General features: G+C 37.6%; 1 protein-coding gene across 2 annotated transcripts; it reads left to right on the top strand.

Moving 5' to 3' along the window:
- Positions 1–675: 675 nt before the first annotated feature.
- Positions 676–12,525, top strand: ZHX1 (zinc fingers and homeoboxes 1). 2 transcript variants are annotated; one of them, XM_053466310.1, is made up of 4 exons: positions 676–922; positions 4,919–4,986; positions 5,899–8,750; positions 12,149–12,525. In XM_053466310.1, exons 3-4 carry the CDS (start codon positions 6,102–6,104, stop codon positions 12,149–12,151), a joined length of 2,652 nt encoding a protein of 883 aa, XP_053322285.1. In that variant the 5' UTR covers positions 676–922; positions 4,919–4,986; positions 5,899–6,101; the 3' UTR covers positions 12,152–12,525. The 2 variants fall into 2 exon arrangements, with proteins under 2 accessions (XP_053322285.1, XP_053322283.1); XM_053466308.1 differs by lacking the exon at positions 12,149–12,525 and having other exon boundaries at positions 5,899–8,858.
- Positions 12,526–20,548: the final 8,023 nt, after the last annotated feature.

Here is a 20,548-nt window from a genome sequence, read left to right as displayed (position 1 = left end):
CACCTGCCTCCACTCACCTTTCCCAGTCCCTCTCTTGCATTACTCATACTAAGTGTGGCTCGTCCGTCCCTAAGAGTTGCACTTTTACCTCATGTGTAACACACCCCAACTCCTTCTAGATTGTAAACTCATATGAGCAGGGCCCTCATTACCCCTCGTTTCTGTAAGTGAAATTATTTTATGAGGCGTTGCTTGTTATGTCCTGTCTGCCCGTCGCACAGCGCTGTGGAATAAATAATTAAAATAATGTGTTTTTTTTTCTTCTTCTTTTGTTCGCAGAAAGGGATTCAGCATCATCTGAAAAAACATTTAAAATAAAAAAGTCAGGCGCTAATTAAATTATATCTCCGGCTATTCACTAATCCATGCCTTATATGTCATATTATATCATTACGTATACATTTTGATTACATAAGAGCCTCCATACTTTTGACTCTCTGGTCACCCTCTACCACCCCACTATTAGCAATAATCTGCATGCAGCATCTCTGAGGGAACAATTATCTAATTGGAGAAATTAAAAGTATAATTAATTTTTTTTTTTTTTTAAATAATATTTTTAATTTGCCAGTGAGTGCAGCTCGGTGGGAGGCTCCCCGGTTTCAGACATTTACCATTGAAACCATTTCCCCGCCTCCAATTACCGCCAAAAAACCGCAAAATCCGAGCCTGTGGCGAGCAGGGAGCCCGGTCTCCGGTTTTAACGCCCCCGCGGCGGGTACTGCTCGTTAATGTAACGGGCTACATGATTCCTGAATAATTTTCGGTTGGATTTTTAATTTTTTTTGCACCCCCGTCGAGGTGACGACAGTATTGTTGGCGAGCCCCTGCCGCTCCTCCTCTTCGCCATGATCTCTAAGATGGCCGCCGTGCTGCCGGAGCAAGGGGATGCGGCCCAAAACTGAAGGCACGGCGGGAGCAGGTAACTCGGCAAGCCCCAGGCCTGTCAGGCCCGCCCCATGTAACGCACACACGCAGTGCCCGAGGCCTTTGCCAGCCAGCAGCGGACCCGGGCCTGGCCCCCGCACAATGGAATGGACTGGCAGCACTGCCCCCTCCAGCCTGCCCCTGTCAGTCATCCTGTCTGTCTTCCTGTGTGTCTGTCTGTCTGTCTTCCTGTGTCTGTCTGCGGGTCACTACCTGCAGCACTGTGCTCACCAGCATCATGTGTCAGCACAGGGGCTGCAGCAGTCACTGTCAGTGTACACACTTCCTATAAGAGCAGCAGGTTCTCACTCTTTGTGAATGCTCTTTGTGTGTATACATATATAATGTATGTGTGTATATGATTTATATATACATATATCTACGCACACACACACACACACACACACACATATATATAATCTATGTGTATGATTTATATTATGTGTATATACACCTATATCTACACACACACACACATATATATGTATATATGTGTTTTATATATAATACAAATATATATTTTGATGAAAATGTAGTAATTTTTTAGTAGTAGTTTTTGGAAATACGTTTCATCACCTGCTATTTTTTTAGGATTGGTTCTTGCTTATAGTGAGGATAATAGTGCTATTCTTGAAAACTCATCATAGATGATAGGCCAACAATAAGGTGTAACCGCCAATTGCAACACTCCTACTTTAAAAATAAAAAAGTATTTTTTGGGGGCGACTTTAATATATCATATATTGATCATATATCATCGATGTATTTATTTTACTATTATTGTTCGCGGTAATTCATATCAGCCTAGGCTCTTCTGTTGCCACTAGGGGAATGCTGACAAATTTATGCCGTTATATAATTTTATTATTATTTAGATTATTTTTACTTATAAATCTATATGATTGTGTATCCACCATATGGATTACAGCCAACTAAATAAAATATACTTCTGTCTAACTTTAGACATGCCTGTGTTGACGGTTTTAGATTTCTGTTGGCTATACGGTTATATTATTATTATTATCTTTTATTTATATAGCGCCAACAATTTACGCAGCGCTTAATCCTTATCTATAGATAGCTACGGAGGAAAGGAAAGATCTAGGGATATGTGTACGTTGGTGTGTATGCGAATCTATGTTCAGGACAAGAATAAGCGCCTATAAAAAAAATTAAAACATACATGAAGGAATTTTTTTAAAGTATTTTTATTTGATATTGCTGGTAATCTGTAGTAATGATTTTTTTCATCTATACACTTGATAGATACTCGCCAGGGAAGTGGAGTCCCTATCGAGTGGCAAACTTGCTGTAAGTAGGGACTTCTGGCCGGGTTTGATTGGCAGACTGCTGGCCAATGAGCAGCAGTGATTTGAGCCGGCGGGAGATTTAAATATATATTTTTTTTTTTGTGTGTGTGTGTCTGTGGAATATTATATTGGATGTGTTACCCTGAAATTTGCAGATTGGCTGCCAGGTAGGATGTATAGAAACAAGGTAACATAGAATATGACGGCAGATTAGATCCGTTCCCTCCATCTAGTCTGTCTGTTTTTTTTTTTCCCTCTCTAAATACTCCTTGGTCTCAACTCGGTTTCAGGATAGCTTAATTCCCATCCCATGCAAGTTCAAACACCCTTATTGTATTAGCCTCTGCCACCTGTGATGGGAGGCTGTTTCACCTATCTACCACTCACAGGTATTGGCATTTGTGGATCTAAATTGTATTACACCAGTAAGGGTTAAGGCTTTTTGTTTTTGTTTAGTTTTTTTTTAGAAATTTGAAGTGTGACTTTTATATACTTGTCATTTGTAGTTTTTCTCAGTTTTTGCATGGATGGCTCCCGATGGATATCAGGATGCGTTGTTGATGGGGGGGTTGCAGCTGTGGAGCAGTTTTTCCTTGTAAGATTTTTATTTAATGCCTATAAATGTCACACAAAGCACATGCATTGTTTATTTAGGGGGCTCCCTGCCGTGTCCCTTTAAATTGGCCACATGGTTTTTGATGCTACCATTATTGTATCAAAACCTTATCCGTTACGAATTCTTGTTTGATGTCGTTTCCAGAACACAACCTCACCTTGCGGGACAAAACATACCAAAATACGTTGTTCTCTCTCTGATTTAAATTGTGATGTCGTATAATTTTTTTCACAGCTGCAAATTAAAAAGTAGAGCAGAACAATAACAAAAAAACTATATATTCTTTTGACTGTAATTATTTTTTTTCTGATCTTTTCAGATATATCTTATTACTTTTAAAAAGTTCCCTTTCCTGCCTTATATGCATTTATTAAATACATTGTACTGTATTGGTTGTGAAATGTACATTTTATACACATTGAATTAAGTAATCAAACCTCAGAGATGTTATATCTCAAGTCTGTTCACTTTATTTCACGACGCCCCCGCTTTGTTTTGGACGTGCTTGCGCTTGCCGGTTTAGGTTAAAAACATGTTGTCTTATTGTTTCTTCTGTAAAAGCCAGAAGTATGTGTAGTCATTTTTTAAACAGCAAGCAGATAAAACGTCCCACAAACGCAACAAAACAAACTTGGGTCTGTTCACTAAGGATAGTTGAGTTTCAGCTTCGTTGTATGTTGTGAAGAGCCAACCCCAGTGCTGCACTCAGCTCTTTGCTGGCTCTGGATAACGTATAGTTAAATGAGAGAGGTTTCTCAGCCATTGAATGACACGTTATACATACGTTATACACGCATCATAGCATTGTGTCTTCAGTAACTTGAGAAATGTATGCACGTTGTCTTAACCCCCTCACCATCTGATCGCACCTACTCGAGTGATCACTGAGGCCGCAACTCCCGGTTTATAGGAGATCGCGTCAGCAGCTATCATAGTATCAGGGACAAATCCTTCTGTCCCAACCCTCTGCTGCTGTACGATTGCAATTGCAGCATTTTAGGGGTTATTTTTTGTCTCTTGAGTAACCACAAGCTTGTGATATGCTCCTATGGGTGTCAGAGGTGCTTCCATGGCAGTCGCGTAAGGCTCTGCTGCCGTTCAATCTGCTGCAGAGCCAATCAAGAGTCAACTGATAATGATCAGATCACTCTTATCAATATGACAGACACTTGGTAAACTATATATCACTCAAATTATTAATAAATACCATTTTTATTATTTTAATGCACAATTATTACTACTTGATCGCTTATCAGTGACACGTTAGGCTTCGCAAATGATCAGGTATTCAAGGGATTATTGCCGAAAACAAACCATGCATTGTTCCTGTACATACCCTGGGAAACCAATAACTTTTTTTTATTTTTTTATTGGAAGAAACTGATTTCGAAACAATCATACTTGTCCTGGGAAAAAAAAACTGTATAATTTGTGGGCAATCAGTTAAATAAAGACATAATAAAAACTATAAAAAATACTTGGGTAAAGTAACCCTGGTCCTTAAGAGGTTAAAGGGGAACTTACATTTTTTCTTAAAAATCTTTACTAGTATAAAATTAAAATATATTTTCCAAATATTGTGCTGTTTCGTTTTTTTGCAGAATGTTTTCAGATAGCTGGATATTAACCACTTGTATGCGTCACAGCTCTGTTATCTTAGGCCGAGACAAATACTATACAGTTTGTAGTAAACAATAGAACTGCTCGGTCTTCATCACCCAACCTGACCTTTGGAATGAATGCACACGCAGGGCTTCATTAGTATTGTCATAAATAAGCAGCTCAGGGTGGTGTCTGAGCAGGGAAAGTCCCCCAACGTGACTGACAACAATGGCGGCCTATAAGTCCACTGATTCATTGGGAGAAAAATATAGAAAAACAGGTTTCCTTCAATGTTACTCAACATTACTGTATAAAGCATTGTATTTAAGGCTCAAAGAAAAAAATATTTCCCCATGTATGATTTTTTATTATAACTATTGAACACGAAAATGATCTTTTATGGTGGTTAACTATTTACAATTTACAGTTTTTTTTATGTATTTACTTATATTCCTTTATAAAGGATCAGAGGGTTACAACATGAAGCCACCACAAGAGGTCACTATGTCTCCAGGAAACCATATAGAAACGGTAATTATTTAGAGAATGTTTTATCGGGAGGAATATGTTAAGACTACTCTTTCAAGTCCCGGAGAGCGTGTGCAAGGGCAGTAATACAGTACAAGGTTACACATGTAAAACGGCAAAATACAAATAATCCGATGGGTAAAAGCCATCCAGTTTATATGTCCTTGCTGTAAAGACATGACATGTTATTGGGTCCGTGGTCTCATCTTACATTCAGAATAGCTATATACCTATCATATGCATGCTTTATATTCTCTACCACCTCCGCCAGGAGATCTCAGAGGATCTCACAAAAAAAATAATAAAAATAAATATATATATATATATATATATATATATATTTATTTTTTGGGGGGGCTGTCATGAGCTTAAATGTACAGATTAAAAGAAAAGCACACAATTTGGTAGTGATTGATTCAGCTGTGTTAGTGATACGAGGATATATAAAATATTGTGCAAAAATTTAAAACTAACAAACGGATATATTCCAATTTTTATATGATGACTACAGCATTTTAAGCACGCAATTGCTTATTAAACCCTAATTAATTGGTTGCTTAAAAACAAACTGAGACAGACTGAGGTTTATAAGTAGTAAATAAATTGAATGTTTTTTTTTGTAATTACACAAAGTATACGTGTAATATACAGTGCAGCTAAACAATGGATAGATTTCTCAATTACATTATTCATACTTCCGAGTGCAGCTTTGTATTATAAATGAGTCCTGTGATAAGTGATGACCCGTGTGCCATGAAATGCATTGCTGAGGCTTGTCTAGCAGCGCTTTTAACGCCATGACACATGATGGGAGGCAGATTCACAATGTTGCCTTTATCCTGATAGCTGTGTTTTCTGTATGTTTCTCAGTCTATTATAGTTGATAACATGGAGATGTTTTATTTTTCCTTTTAGGTAGTGAACCATCATGAATCTAACTTAATATTACTGCACAGCAACTTGATTTAAATGTCTAGAAGATTAAAGCCTACGCACCAACTTGAAACTCTATTAAGCCATTTTATGAAGATTATTTTTACCACTCTATTAAGATTTTTTTAATATATAGTTATATATATATATATAGATAAATGAGCTAAAAAGTGGTTCATAGCACTATGGCAAGTAAACGGAAATCCACAACTCCTTGTATGGTGCTTGCAAGCGAGCACGACCCTGATCTAGAAATGAACTCTGATGCGGAAGAAGGGCCGCCGCATTTACCGCCAGCAGAAAGCCCGCCACCTGCGAACGCGCCCGAGAGCACATCGAGTGAAGACGATGCACTAGAAATCAACAATTCAGACAATCAGCAGAGTAAAACTGTGGAAGGGGGTTACGAATGTAAATATTGTTCTTTTCAGACTCCAGACTTAAATAATTTCACGTTCCATGTGGATTCTGAACACCCCAATGTTGTACTTAATTCTTCCTATTTTTGTGTGGAGTGTAATTTTCTCACTAAAAGGTATGATTCCCTTTCTGAGCACAACATGAAGTACCATCCTGGAGAGGACAATTTCAAGTTGACTATGGTTAAGCGCAACAACCAGACAATTTTTGAACAAACTGTTAATGATCTGACTTTTGATGGCAGTTTTGTCCAGGAAGAAAATAAAGAAGAGCCCGAGTCCACCTCTCCAGGGATTTCCATCAGCAAGACGCCGATAATGAAAATAATGAAGGAGAAGGCAGAAAAGAAGAGGATAACGGTTTCCCAAAACGCAGGGGATGACTGCGTTGAGGAGAACGGCACAAAAACAGAAAGTGACCCAAAGATAAAACCACAAGAGGAGAAAGAAGTCAGGCCACCCCCAATTAGTGAACCTGTGAAAGCAACCAGCACGGTTATAACAAATACCCAGGAAATTCCCAGTGCCATTGTGACTCCTGCTACTGTTTTCCAGCCTGGACTTGCTCAAGTTATTACGACCGTCCAGGCTCAGCAAAACTGTAACATGCTTTCCAAAGTCTTAATACCCATCAATAGCATTCCGACCTATAATACTGCATTGGACAGCAATCCACTTTTGCTCAATATGTACAACAAGTTTCCTTACCCAACAGTTTCCGAGATCAGTCTTTTAGCTGCTCAAACCAAATGCACAGAAGAGCAGCTAAAAATCTGGTTTTCTGCCCAGCGCCTCAAACATGGTGTTAGTTGGACGCCGGAAGAAGTGGAAGACGCTAGGAGAAAGCAATTTAACGGTACTGTGCACACTGTGCCCCAAACAATAACGGTTATTCCAGCTCACATTTCTTCAGCTGCTAACGGTTTGCCTTCCATTTTACAAACGTGCCAAATAGTTGGCCAGCCGAGCTTGGTCCTCACGCAAGTTGCAGGAACAAATGCACTACCTCCAATAGCACTGACGGTAGCTGGGGTACCAAGCAACACACATCTACAAAAAGCCCAACTTCAGGCTACCCAGCCGGTAGTAGAAGCGAAGCAAGTGGCTGCTGTCCCGGCTCCCCAAATAACTAAGCAGGAACCATCTATCATGGTTGATGTTTTTGGAATGCGTTCAAAAAAGACAAAGGAACAGCTGACTGCTCTGAAAAATAGCTATATCAAAAACCAATTTCCACACAATAGTGAAATCGACAGGCTTATAAAAATGACGGGGTTGACTAAAGGTGAAATTAAGAAATGGTTCAGCGATACACGGTATAACCAAAGGAATTCGAAGGGGAGTCATGGCATCCATTTAAACAGTGATGCTAGCGGTGCTATAATTATTGATTCCAGCGACGAGACTGCAGAGTCTCCTACAATGGTGACACCGCAACGTAGCAGGCAAACATGGAATCCTTTTCCAGATTTTACTCCGCAGAAATTCAAGGAAAAGACTATAGAACAGCTACATGCTCTTGAAGAGAGTTTTCAAAAAAGCACGGTGCCATCCGACGATGAATTAAACAAATTAAGGGTTCTTACCAAGCTTACAAGAAGAGAAATCGATGCGTGGTTTACAGAAAGGAGGAGAGCCAAGGGTGTGAAGAATGAATCGGGAGATCTTAATGACTGCAAAGGGGATGTTGCCGTAAAAGAAGAGATGGATGAAAATTCTTCAGATGCTGGGACTCTGGACAGCAAGTCTGGTATAGCCTTTTCTGGAAAACTTGGAAAGAAAACATCAGACCAGCTGCAAATACTTAAAAGGGCATTTATACATTCGCAGTGGCCAACGGCAGCTGAATACGACAAACTGGCAGAGGAGTCGGGTCTTGCAAGGGCTGAAGTAGTCGGGTGGTTTGGAGATGCTCGGTATGCATCTAAACATAATAATTTGAAGTGGCTCTACCAAGATGACTCCGGTGGCACCCCAACTGTTCTAAATGGTCAAAGCTTTTCACGAAGAAGGGGTCGTGGGAGACCAAGAGGCAGAGGTAGAGGGAGGCCACGTGGTCGGCCAAAAGGTCCAAGGAGAACAAATTCCTGGGACAGGACAACAGTGGCAATAAAACACAAGACTGGGAAAGCGTTGCTCAAAGACTACTATTTAACACACAAATTTTTAAATGAGGAAGACCTTGATGAGTTGGTTGCCAAATCTCACATGGGCTACGAGCAGGTGAGAGAATGGTTTGCCGAAAGACTCCAAAGAGAGGACGCCGGTTTAGATCCATTTGAGGACGAGGAAGAGGATGATGGTATATTGGATGAGCCGGATGAGGAAGAAGAGAACGAAGATACGGATGATAGTGACACTTGGGAACCCCCAAAACATGTTAAAAGGAAACTTTCAAAAATGGAGGATAGAAACGTAAGTAAAACTTTGTCGGTAGCTCAGCTTAGTTTGGGTGCCACTTACATGAACTAAAATAAATAAATAATATAAAAAAAGTAAATACTTCTGTATTACCATTTCAAAAAGATGAATAGCCCAAGGCCGAAATGGTTAATGGGAATCCTTGTATATACAGTGTATTCTACTCATGCAATAAGCACCTTACCTTTGTGCAAGACCTACATTTTTACAATAAGAACCAACGACATTCACTTCTAGAGATCATACGTACTCAAAATGTGTTACGTTAAATGATAAAAGTAGAAGCAATCATTTTTTTCACGTTACACTGAAAACATAATATGACAGATTTATTTCCCCATGGCAGATAAATAGAATAGTATCCAAAAAAATTAATTCTCACAATTATTGTTTTGCATGGAAGAAGAACTCTGCTACGTGCCTTCTGATGATTTCTAGCCTCTCTTATTCTCTCCATCAAAAAGTATTCCTTAAAATTTGTAATTGGCAAAAAAATGCTTTGCTGGTAGAAATAAAGGTTTGTGGTGATACCTAGCCGACCCGGCTTTCCTGATTTAAAACCCTCATGTGCATTTGGATTTGATTTTCTAAACTTTTTCTCAACCAGCAATAGTCATACAAGTTAAGGCCAGCAAGAAGCACTTCTCTAGTAGGTGTCCCTGTAATAAGAATTCTTATTGGTGTTTCAGGTTTGAAGTTACTATTCTTATTTTACAATTTATAGCATTTCATGCCACCTACCTTATGATTTTCTAAACATTAAAAACCAAAGCCAATTTGTTAACATTCGTTGAGCCCATTAATTTGACCGAACATCCATGTTAGTTGTTTATATGTATAGGAACTCTTTATAATAGCAAATGCCTTTTTTGTATGCACAAAATAAAGTAGTAAACAAATGATTAAAGCTAAAAGTCAAGCTTATTTTGTGAAACGGGATTCCTTAATCACTTTTGGCAAATAAAAAATAACCATCTGTAGCTAAACATTGTTCTCTGTATATTGAAAACTTGTATCGTTGGAAGAAGAATAAACAAGGAGCCGCGTGGCATGATTTGAATCACAATCAAGGGTCTTGTCGCACAGGTGTTGAAAGGTTACCATCAGGGTTTTCGTTATCTTGTTAAGCATAAATGATGAGCTAAGATATCACATCCTGCACTCAACAATATGACACTGTTATCTGCTTTTAAGGTTTCATATTTTTTTTTATTACTCAGATTTAGATTTTCAGCTCTGACATCCACCAAATGAATAGCCAGAGCCTCTCATGCGTTTTTTTTTTTTATTTTTTTTTGTAATTTCCCATGATCAGTCGGGTAAGATTATACTGAAACCCTGCTAGGAGTCCAAGCAGGCACAACAGATATAGATGATTTTAAGCGAAGGCATAATAAATCATAATTAATATGCAATATATAGGTTTAATGGATAGTTAAATGTGCTTAGCTATAGTAAAATAGCCTTTAGCTCCGTGCATATGGAGTTTCAAAAGATATATTTTGAGATTTTTATATTTATTGGGTCAATACATCAGATGGACAACAACACATATTACACAGTGACATATTACACTGTGTCATGATTTATTATACAAACATAAAGTCAAAATGGAGAAGCCATGTGTAAAAAAAAAAAAAAAAAAGTACACCCTTACTGCTTCCATAGGAATTAAGATGCTAAGTAGCAGACAGGTGCTGCTAATTAAATGCCTTTGATTGATTAATTGATCATCAGCAAGTGTGACCACCTCTATAAAAGCCGAAGGTTTAGCAGTTTGCTGGAGCATGCAGCTGTGTGTTAACACAATGCCAAGGACGAAAGACATCAGCAGTGATGTTAGAGAAGCATTTTGTTGCTGCCCATCAATCTGGGAGCAGTTATAAGGCCTTTCCCAAACTATTTACAATGCACCCTTGTAAAATGAGATTATTCAAAAGTGGAAAACAGTTGTCAGTCTTCCCATGAATGGGCATCTTAACCACTTCACCCCAAGACCATGCAATGCTCAGAGAAATCACAAAAAAACATGCGTTACAGCTCAGACTCTACCGGCTTTGGCATGTTAAATGCTAAGGTTCGTGACAGTACAATTAGAAAAAGACTGACCAAGTATGGTTTGTTTTCTTTCTAAAAATAACATGGCAGCAGAGCTTAGGTTTGCAAAGTTGCATCTGAACAAACCACAAGGCTTCTGGAACAATGTTCTTTTGGACAGACAAGACCAAAGTGGATGTGTTTGGCCATAATGCACAGCGCCGCATTTGGTGAAAACCAAACACAGCATATCAGCACAGACGCTTCATACCAACTGTCAAGCACGGTGGTGGAGGGGTGATGCTTCGGACTTGTTTTTGCAGCCACAGGATCTGGGAACCTTGCACTCTTTGAGTCAACCATAAATTCCTCTATATACCAAAGTATTCTAGAATCAACCGTGAGGCCATATGTCTGACTGCTAAAGCTTGGCCGAAATTTGGTCATGCAACGGTACAATGATCCCACGCACACCAGCAAATCTACAACACAATGGCTGAAAAAGGAAAAAAAAATCAATGCCTGGAGGCCCAGTAAACCTCAAATCCAGACCTCAAGCCGATTGAAATGCTGTGGGCTGTGCATAGACAAATGCCTTAAAACATCAATGAACTGAAGCTATGTGGTATAGAAGAGTGGGCCAAAATTCTCCACAACAATGTGAGTGACTAATAGTCATACAGAAAATGATTACTTCAAGTTATTGCTACTAAAGGTGGTTCTACTAGGTATTGATTTATGAGATGTACTTAGTTTTTCACGCATGGCTTCTCCATTTTGGCTTTATTTTTTCAGCATAAATCATGACAAAGTGTAATATGTCATGTGTTGTTCATCTGAAGTTGTTTTTACCTATTTTTTAGACCTGCTAAGGTTAGTTTAAGCCTTCCATATCCAAGGGTTTTAAAAATATTTCAACCATAAAATGTAGAATTTTGCTGTTGATGAAATGATAAATATCTTCTTAACTATTTAATGCACCCAAGTGAATAAGCTTCCTATAGACTTCCTTTCTATGTTTTTACTTTTTGTCTAGTGAGATGTTAAAAAATCTGCACCCACCTAATGTAGCTAAGTAAAATACCACTAGTTATGCCCCTATGATAAAACTAACCCCTTCCCTCTCCAAAACATTAAAGGGGGGAAAAAACACAGAAAAAATGCAGCAAAGAGCAATAATATATAATATACGGTGTGCGCATTATACATGAATGCATAATATATTGCATGTTATTACCTATTCCTGCTAGCTTCAAGGGGTTTGGGTAACGTTTATTCCATAGCATATATTTTATCCTGTTATATGGAACTATAAGAAACAACCACTGACAAGTCTTTATTTTGTTTTTCCACAGTGAAAAACTTAGCTGACTAAAACAAAGTCCAGTTTTACTGTGAATGGATTGGACTCCTTTCTTTTTCCTTTTTTTTCTGTTTTAAGAACCACGAGCTCCTTTGGTGACTACGAATCGACCTTGCGTGGGTGAAGCAGCAGATTTTCGGTGTTGTGCCAAAGTCGCTACGCTGCAGCCCGGAGGACTTTGCTGTACATAAAGAAAAAAAATATTATGTGAGCAACACATAACTTGTAAAATTCAGATTTTAATACATTTTTACTGATGTGAAATTTTTTTTTTGTTATCTTATGTCGGCAAGGAGGCTGGAACAGAAGAACATTCAGTGACCACTAGCATAGTTTTCTCTTTATATTTTTATGTAGCACCTTTAGGTTCTAGTTTAAAAAAAACAGATAAGCTTACTACCTGTTTTCTTTGTAAAGTTTTTTTTAGCTTGACCAAATTTAAAAATACAAAAGCTTTGGACAATGTCCTTTGATACTTTTGGTGGCTTTTTGTTGCCATTTTTCTTTGATCTCCTACTCCTGTATAATTCCGTTAACGCATTTGTACACGTAAGAGGTGCAAATCCCCCGAACACTTTTTGTTTGTTTTGCACGTGGCACCCACTTTCTTCTCCATAAAACGTTTTGCTTCAAGTTGGGCAATTATTTCCTTAATGATCTTAACCTAATGTAATTTTTTTTTATAATGGAAGCTCAGAAAAATTTTCCTGACTCCATCCGTTTAGGTCTTTATATTTCCTCCAGCTCCAGAGTACAGATTATTTCATTGCTGGTTTTGAGGTTTGTTATGCTTGCTGAACAAAATTCTGTTGTTTAATGTCACAGTAGTAAAGCTCTCAAGATCTGCTGATTTTGTTTTTTGTTTTTGTTTTTTTTTCTGAAATGGTGGTTGGGTAATATCATAAATTGCTGACCAAAGTGCATTGTTATAATCTAAGACACTATGATGTAACAGGCACGGACATGATCTCATACCAGGTCCTGACATGCAGCACTTTTTTTGCTTCCTTATGAATGTCATGTTATCATTTGGGTTTGGGCCACCATTGAGAAAACCACTGTTTGGCAAGAGCCATAGTCCATTCACGTTTATTCTATCTTAAATGGGACAGTTTTCTGTACTGTGCTCTAAATTCCTACCTGTCATGTAACACAAAAGTCTTCACTGATAGCTTCTTGCCATAAAACTGAAAAAACGTAAACACTTCTGTGTTGTTGTTTTTTTTTTATGTGTTTAAACCTGAGGAAATAATAAAATGAGGTCTTCTAAAGCTTGTTAGCTTTGCATTAATGCTATGTCTAAGTGAAGCAACGCCATTTAGTTGTTTGCACTCATAAACATTTCTCTGTGGAAAGTTACATTAGAGTATAATTTGGAGTTTCCATCACCCCCCAATAAAAAAAAAACGTGTGTGTATATATGTATGCATGTGTGTATATATATGTATGTATATATATATATATATATATATATATATATATATATATATATATATATATATATATATATATATATATATATATATATATATATATATATAGTCTTCCTCTACCTCGGGTCCTCTGCTAGAGGCTGGGACTTTCAGAGTGCTGTGCAGTATCTTAGCTGTGTTCTGATGTCGTTCCTAGAATCTGTTGGAGCCACTCTACCAGCTTAGGACTCACAGCCCCAAGTGCTCCTATGACCACTGGGACCACTTTGGCCTTCACTCTTCACATCTTCTATAGTCCTTCTTTCTGGCCCTGGTACTTCTCTAGCTTCTCATACTACTTCGTGACGTTGCTGTCACTTGGAACTGCTACATCTATCGCCACTGCTGTCCTTGTCTATTACCACAATGTTGATTGGCCAGTTCCTGCTTGTCTGTCTGGATCCAGAACCACAACCTTCTGTTCGTAAAATGTGATCTGGAAAAAGTAAGTGGAAACTTGGATTTAATAACCGGTTGAAGCTCCTTTGGCAGCAATAACCTCAAACAAGCGCCTCCAGTGGCTGCGGAAAGAGCTGTACAACATAAAGCAGTATTTTAGATGATTTTTCATTACAAAAGGCAGATTTTCTTCTTTTTTTTTTTTTTAACTATTTTGTAACAGATTTACTTTAATTTTAGGGTCATTGTCCTGCTATTGATTGCTGTCATTGTTTTCTGAGATTTCTTCTTTTGAGAGGCATGGAGCAAATGCTTTTTTTGAATAGCAAACTCAAAATGACTGTTTTGCTTATGCCGAAGTGGCTCTAAAACTCGCCTGCAATCCAGTTTCATTGAGGCTTCCTAACTCCTGACTCCAGTTAGCTGTTGTTGAAGTGATTAGCCAACAACATAACAATACTGTCTCTGCCATTACAGTTTGTTCTTTATTGTAACATAAGGGTTCTCTTTCTTTTCCAGTCCAGTTCTCAGCAGATTCCTGCATTTTCTGGCTCTGTCTATAAGGTTTAATTATATGTATAGAATGAAATGGAGCAGGTTTGTATGTGGTTGTGATTTGTGATTCTTAAAACTCGCATCACCATTTTAATTCATATTTCCTTTTATTGTTTTACCACACATACTTCTAACAATTTCTTAATGAACTATTACTTTTTTTTTGTTTTTTTTTTAATTTATAAATGTTTTTTAAACAAGTATGAGAATTCATGATTTCTGCTTTAAAAAAATAGTTGTGATTTATGTAATGTAGACTTTTGGTTTTGTTTTATGTAGATATTAGGTAATGGGCCTTTTAGTGCATATATTATTCGTGTGTTTATGAAAATTCAATGGATTTAATGTTATTTTGTATTCTACAAAATATCTTTTTTTGGAACAGCAATGTGTGCCTTCACCCTTCACATAGGTGTGTGTGTGTGTGTGTGTGTGTCTCTACTAAACACGGTTTAATACCTAGCCCAGTTCTGAATATCTCCATCTTTTCTTAGGGGCTGCAATATTTTAATAAAACCAAGGCTCATAAAATAAAACATGCAGTCTGCAAATAATCACCGCTCTGATTCAATCACAAGCCCATTCGTGTTGTATAGATCACATATATTCCCTTACAGTAATCTCTGCTTTGGAGAATCACAAGCTGTGTGCCATTGATAACATGTAGTGGAGAAATCCAGAATAAAGAAGTAAATTGTATATTATTATTTATTTATTGTTTTATATAGCGCCATCAAATTCCGTAGCGCTGTACAATGGGTAGACAGGATATAACAAGTAGTATGTAACATAACAAACTGACAGGTGAGGAGGGCCCTGCTCAAACGAGCTTACAGTCTAGAGGGTATATGTAACACTATTCGCTACATGAAGAAGGCGAGATAGACTTGTCGAAAGTCCACTGTGGGACAAGTTATTGGGTAACCCTCAAGTACCATGTTATGCATGGCAATGATGCCAATTTGTCCATGCTTGTTTTTTGATAGTTGTTCTCAAAAGAAAAAATGTGACTGTAACACGTGAAATGAGGAATCAGAAGATGCCAACTATCTACATTTGGTGATTTCCGAATCATAGGTATTCATGAACGTGCCAAAACAAGCCACCAAGAGTTTATAGTTCAAAGTAGATTTAACTTTTTTTTTTGTTATGTAATGGTATCCTCCCTAACCCTGGAAGTTATAATCAATCTTGACACCTGTCTGCTGATTGAAAGCTAACAAATTGCTGCGTTTTGATTCACGCAGCCCAGTGAAGCCTTACTCCCTGTATCTTGCAAACCAACACATAGAATAATATTTCTTCTCATCTCGGTGTATACATGGGAAAGAAAATACAAATGTTGGGTGTAATCATTCAATTCAAATACTTCAGATTTTTTAATAGAATATAATAGATATGTGAAGTCAAAACAATGGAAAAGTTACACATTGAGGATAAAATCTGTAAACATTTCTATCATCTCTGACTTCTCTGAATCTTTGCTACCAGTATATCAGCGAGTGTTGCATGCAGAGATTAATATTGTGGATTTGCATATTTATCTTGATGGGAAATGTTGAATTTGCTTTTATTTTTAATATACGTTCATCTTTCGTTTTGAGATACCCCCATACTTTTAAAGGCACACTCCAGCCATCATATGAACTTTAATGCATATGATAGCTCAGTGGTCCTTCTAAATTTTCATATTGTTCGTTTTGCAGAAATATGGGCGATTCTGTAGATTCAGCAACAGGGCTGCAGCTATTAGTCCTTTTACTTTTTTAAATCTTTTTTTTTATTATTATTATTATTATTTTTTTTTTTATTGAAGAATGCATATTAAAGTACTCCCAGAGTTTTAAATATGCATTCTTCTTTAATGGGGTTATCAGGGACTTTTAACCCCTTCAGGACCACAATATTTTATGTTCATGCTAAAGGACCAGAGAAGTTTTTGTGTTTTTGCTATATCTCTATTTAACTTTATAAACACTGCAACAGTCAGTCCTGTTCCTGATGCCGCCCTTGGCAGCTGGGATGTGATCGCCTGTGTGATCACTCCTGTGAGAGCAATCAAATGCTTGTGGGGGCTCTTCATCACTTTTGCTGGTCTGTCTGGACGCACAGGCAGACTGCAGTAACAGTGCCCCTGCATTTGCCACAATTTTGGCGAAGTGGGGGGTATTTTATGACCATAACGTACCAGGTGTGTGTCACTGTGCAACATCTCTGGTCGTGAAGGGGTTAAGTAGCTGATAGGGTCTAATTCTAAGTAAACAACACCACCATTTTTTTCATGCATGCCATACCTGTTTGAGCGATTAAATATTAATTTTGTTCCGGGAAACATATAACATGAGCATTTACGATACATGACTATTATACCACAAATTCCCTTATAATAAGAAGAAACACAAACACTTGATTGACCATTTGTTTGCATGTAAATACTGTTGTTTAGGCATGAAAAGTGTCATTGTTTATACCTTACAGCTGTCAAGATAAATCTCTTCAAGGTACAAATTCAGGAGTTAAATAATTGCAACATATGTCATGCGAAATTCTTTAGCTTTTATGCATTACATAAAATATATTGTATCTTTTACGCATTTTACACAACGTGTGCCTGTGGTCAGAGCTATGAACCAACAAGAGTACTTGAGCTAAATCCATAATCCAAAACTGTATTATTATATTTTATTATTATTATGTACCACCAACAATTCATACAGCGATTCTTGCTTTCCATGCTTTCAGAGTATATGACAAAACTAGAAGTGACCACAAATTGATGTCTTAGGTTAAAATGGGCTCTGCTTGCAATCTTACAATCTATAAGAAATCTTTGTCAATTTTTTACACGATTGTTCTTTTACTCCATCTTGGTTCACAGAAAAACATACTAGTGCAAGTGGCACATTGATCGTGTAAATTGCGTTTTACTCCTTTTCACTGGCAGTGAGAAGTCGCATATACATTCTATATGGAATTTTAATATCTCTTCCCACCTATCTATCCACACAGACAGCTGAACTAATGATAGCGTGATATCCTCTAACCCACTGGAAAGTGTACCATATTTCTAGATTCTATCGTCTTACAACATCAGGAGTTGTTTTTTTATTATTTTTTATTATTATTATATAGGCATGGAATGTGATTTCTATATGTATGAAAAACATGAAATATCTCTCAACAGGTTAGTACAAGTCTTGGATATAAAGACTGGAGCTGACTATTCCCTGGAATAAAGGAGACGCTACCAATGGAAAGAGATATTCAGTACAAATATGTTTTGTATTATTCCAGCTGTGAACACATAGCTGTTGGCATGAAATGATACTCCCAAGTCCCGGATTTGTTTCTCCTAGTAAGAAAAAGATATTTCATTGTAGCATAAATACGACCATCACCCTATCAAATACATTTTATCAGGTGGAAGCCAATCCTCATCAATTTTCTCTTTTTTTTTTTTTTTTTTTTTTTAATAAACCAAAAAGATTTTTGCAGTTTTACACAAACTTATGAAACACATAAGAAAGGCACCTGAAAGACAGCTGCGCTATAATGTGCCTTCGCTAAATTGTTAGCAGGAAAGCTTCATGGCATTGACCTTCCTAATGTGCAACTCTCCTACAGGCGCTGGGGTTACTAAAGGCACCTAAATCATCTCACCTAAAGATAAACGTTGAATTACTATCTTGTCTGGCAGGTAAAAAGATGTTCTGTAAAACTGAACAAAATTCATTATTTTCCTCCGTATTAACGAATCATTATGACGGATCAGCACAGACTAATTTCTTATTGAAGAGGGGTGTTGTGGATCTTGCGCAATTCATAGTTAGGTTCTTCTATGGTTTAAGCAGTCATTAGGCATGACTAAGAAGGCTCTACGCAGGAGGATCTCATCGGTGTTGGCCCATCATAATTTGTAGCCAAAGATTTTGCACCAAATAACTATAATTGTAAACTCTTGAACTAGATTGTAAGATCTGAGCAGAGCCCTCCTCACCTCTTGTTCCTGGATGTTATATACTGATTGGTCTGTCCTGTGGACCCTTTGTACAGCGCTGCAGAATCTGATGGCGCTTTCTAAAAACAATAAATGTTCATGATAAAAGGAATACACACACACGTTACTTTAAGCTGTAAACACAAACAATGGACTTTTTGTACCTGACTATAAATGTACGTGAGAAAAATCACAGATTTAACTCATCTAGAAATGATGACGCATATCCGTGTCTTTACAGATCACTGGTAAGACCTCACCTAGACTAGAGTAACGTGTGTTGGTGGAGACCACACCTAAGACTGAATGTAGATAAGATTTCATAAAGAATGGTTTCTAATTAATAGAATTAACCAAATACATAAATGGCAGGGACGCATATTTTATAAATGTCTAGAGATAGGTGATAATCATAACCCGGGGGTCAGATAATTAAATGCAATGTAAGAAGGCTCTGGGCCCAAGGACTAACCTCCCAGCAGAGCGCTTCTACAGATGCCTACATCATAAAGCTGCCCTAAGTAGAAGACATGACCAAGGAACATACAAGACCATGGTTTTAACAGGAGCTATACACCTCTGTGAGCGTAGGGAACATTATTCAAAACCTTAAAATAAACTCTCCACTTTATGAGATCCTTCTTTTTACATTGCAATGCACCATATTAACCTATATCATCGTGCTTGCAGGATAAAATATATACCTGTCTTTGGTGGCTCCTGGTTAGGCTTCGCATAAATTTGGTGGTAGGAGAAAGAACAGGACCCCCATTTCCCCTCAAACAAAATACCTCCAAATCAACCACCCTAATAGAAAATAAAAGCCACAAGCTTTGGGTTTTTTGGTAGCTCTAATATTTGTGCTGAAAACTGTGTTGACTATAGTTCCGCTTTAAGGCTTTTTTTTTTTTTAGAAGAAATGGCATGGGCCATCTCACATTAATGAGCAGGACCCGGTAGCAAACGGGAAAAGACATTGAACAACAGATTCTCAAAGACTACCTTGTTAGGAGCCTTCAAGAAAATGATGATTGTTATATAAATGAATGGGACCTGAAATCTGATGATGTTGCACAAGATGGGCACAAGTCCAATTTGCAAATTCACTAAAGCCATGTCACATTACCACTTACAAAAAACAAAACAGCTAGAGTGCATTATTAGCAGGAGAGGGGCAGTTAATTACTCCGATGCATGGGGTGTGGGAAATGGGGGGTACCATCATCAGCCCACCCTCGATTAATAGCGTGTTCTTGGATACACACATTTTTTTTTTTTATTTTTTTTTTATGTTTTACATTTGATTTTAATGTGGAGGGTGTTAATTTTGTGAGTAACAGGCAAGGACATGCAAGTTCCCATTAAACTCAAAAGCTCTTTCCTCTAGCTCGAAAAAGTCACACAAGCCCTCAGAACATTCAAAGATTAGCGAGTGTTTGCATGCAAGGGCATTTGACTGAAGTTGAGTCTGATCAATAGAGTTAGCCATCAACCTGACTGATCACTCAACCTAACGAATAGACACAACAGTTATAATGTCATTTGTGGAGATAGGAACAGATCCCTGCTTTATGCTATTCCATTAATAAATTCATGATCAGGAGAGGTGGCTCCCCTTTAATGACAAGCATAGAATATTCTCAAGAGAAATGTTGGTGAAAATCTATAAAAAATCAGTGACAGAGATATGAAAAGCACCATTGTTTTGGTTATAACAATAGCCTTAGATGATTCTGTTGCTACTTGTCCTGACTTCTGTTTAACCCCTTTCGGTATTGCGAAACCCCAGAGGGAGGTGTAAGCCTCGAAAAATATACCTTCACGGTGATTGATAGTTTCGTTGATGGATGAATGAAGACTAAAGAAACAAAACAACCTTCTGACTGTAGTTCATTGTGCTTTAAGGAAAAATACCCCAAACAGATCAGGTGAATGATTCTGTTTCTGGATTTTTTTTGTATGATTCCAT

The sequence above is a fragment of the Spea bombifrons genome, chromosome 5, assembly GCF_027358695.1.
Source record: "Spea bombifrons isolate aSpeBom1 chromosome 5, aSpeBom1.2.pri, whole genome shotgun sequence".
Classification (NCBI taxonomy): Eukaryota; Metazoa; Chordata; class Amphibia; order Anura; family Pelobatidae; genus Spea; species Spea bombifrons.
This window is presented reverse-complemented; position numbering and strand designations above follow the sequence as displayed.

Bases quoted from the DNA above. Each gene is read 5' to 3' on its own strand.
- ZHX1 (XM_053466308.1), top strand. From the start codon at position 6,102: ATGGCAAGTAAACGGAAATCCACAACTCCTTGTATGGTGCTTGCAAGC.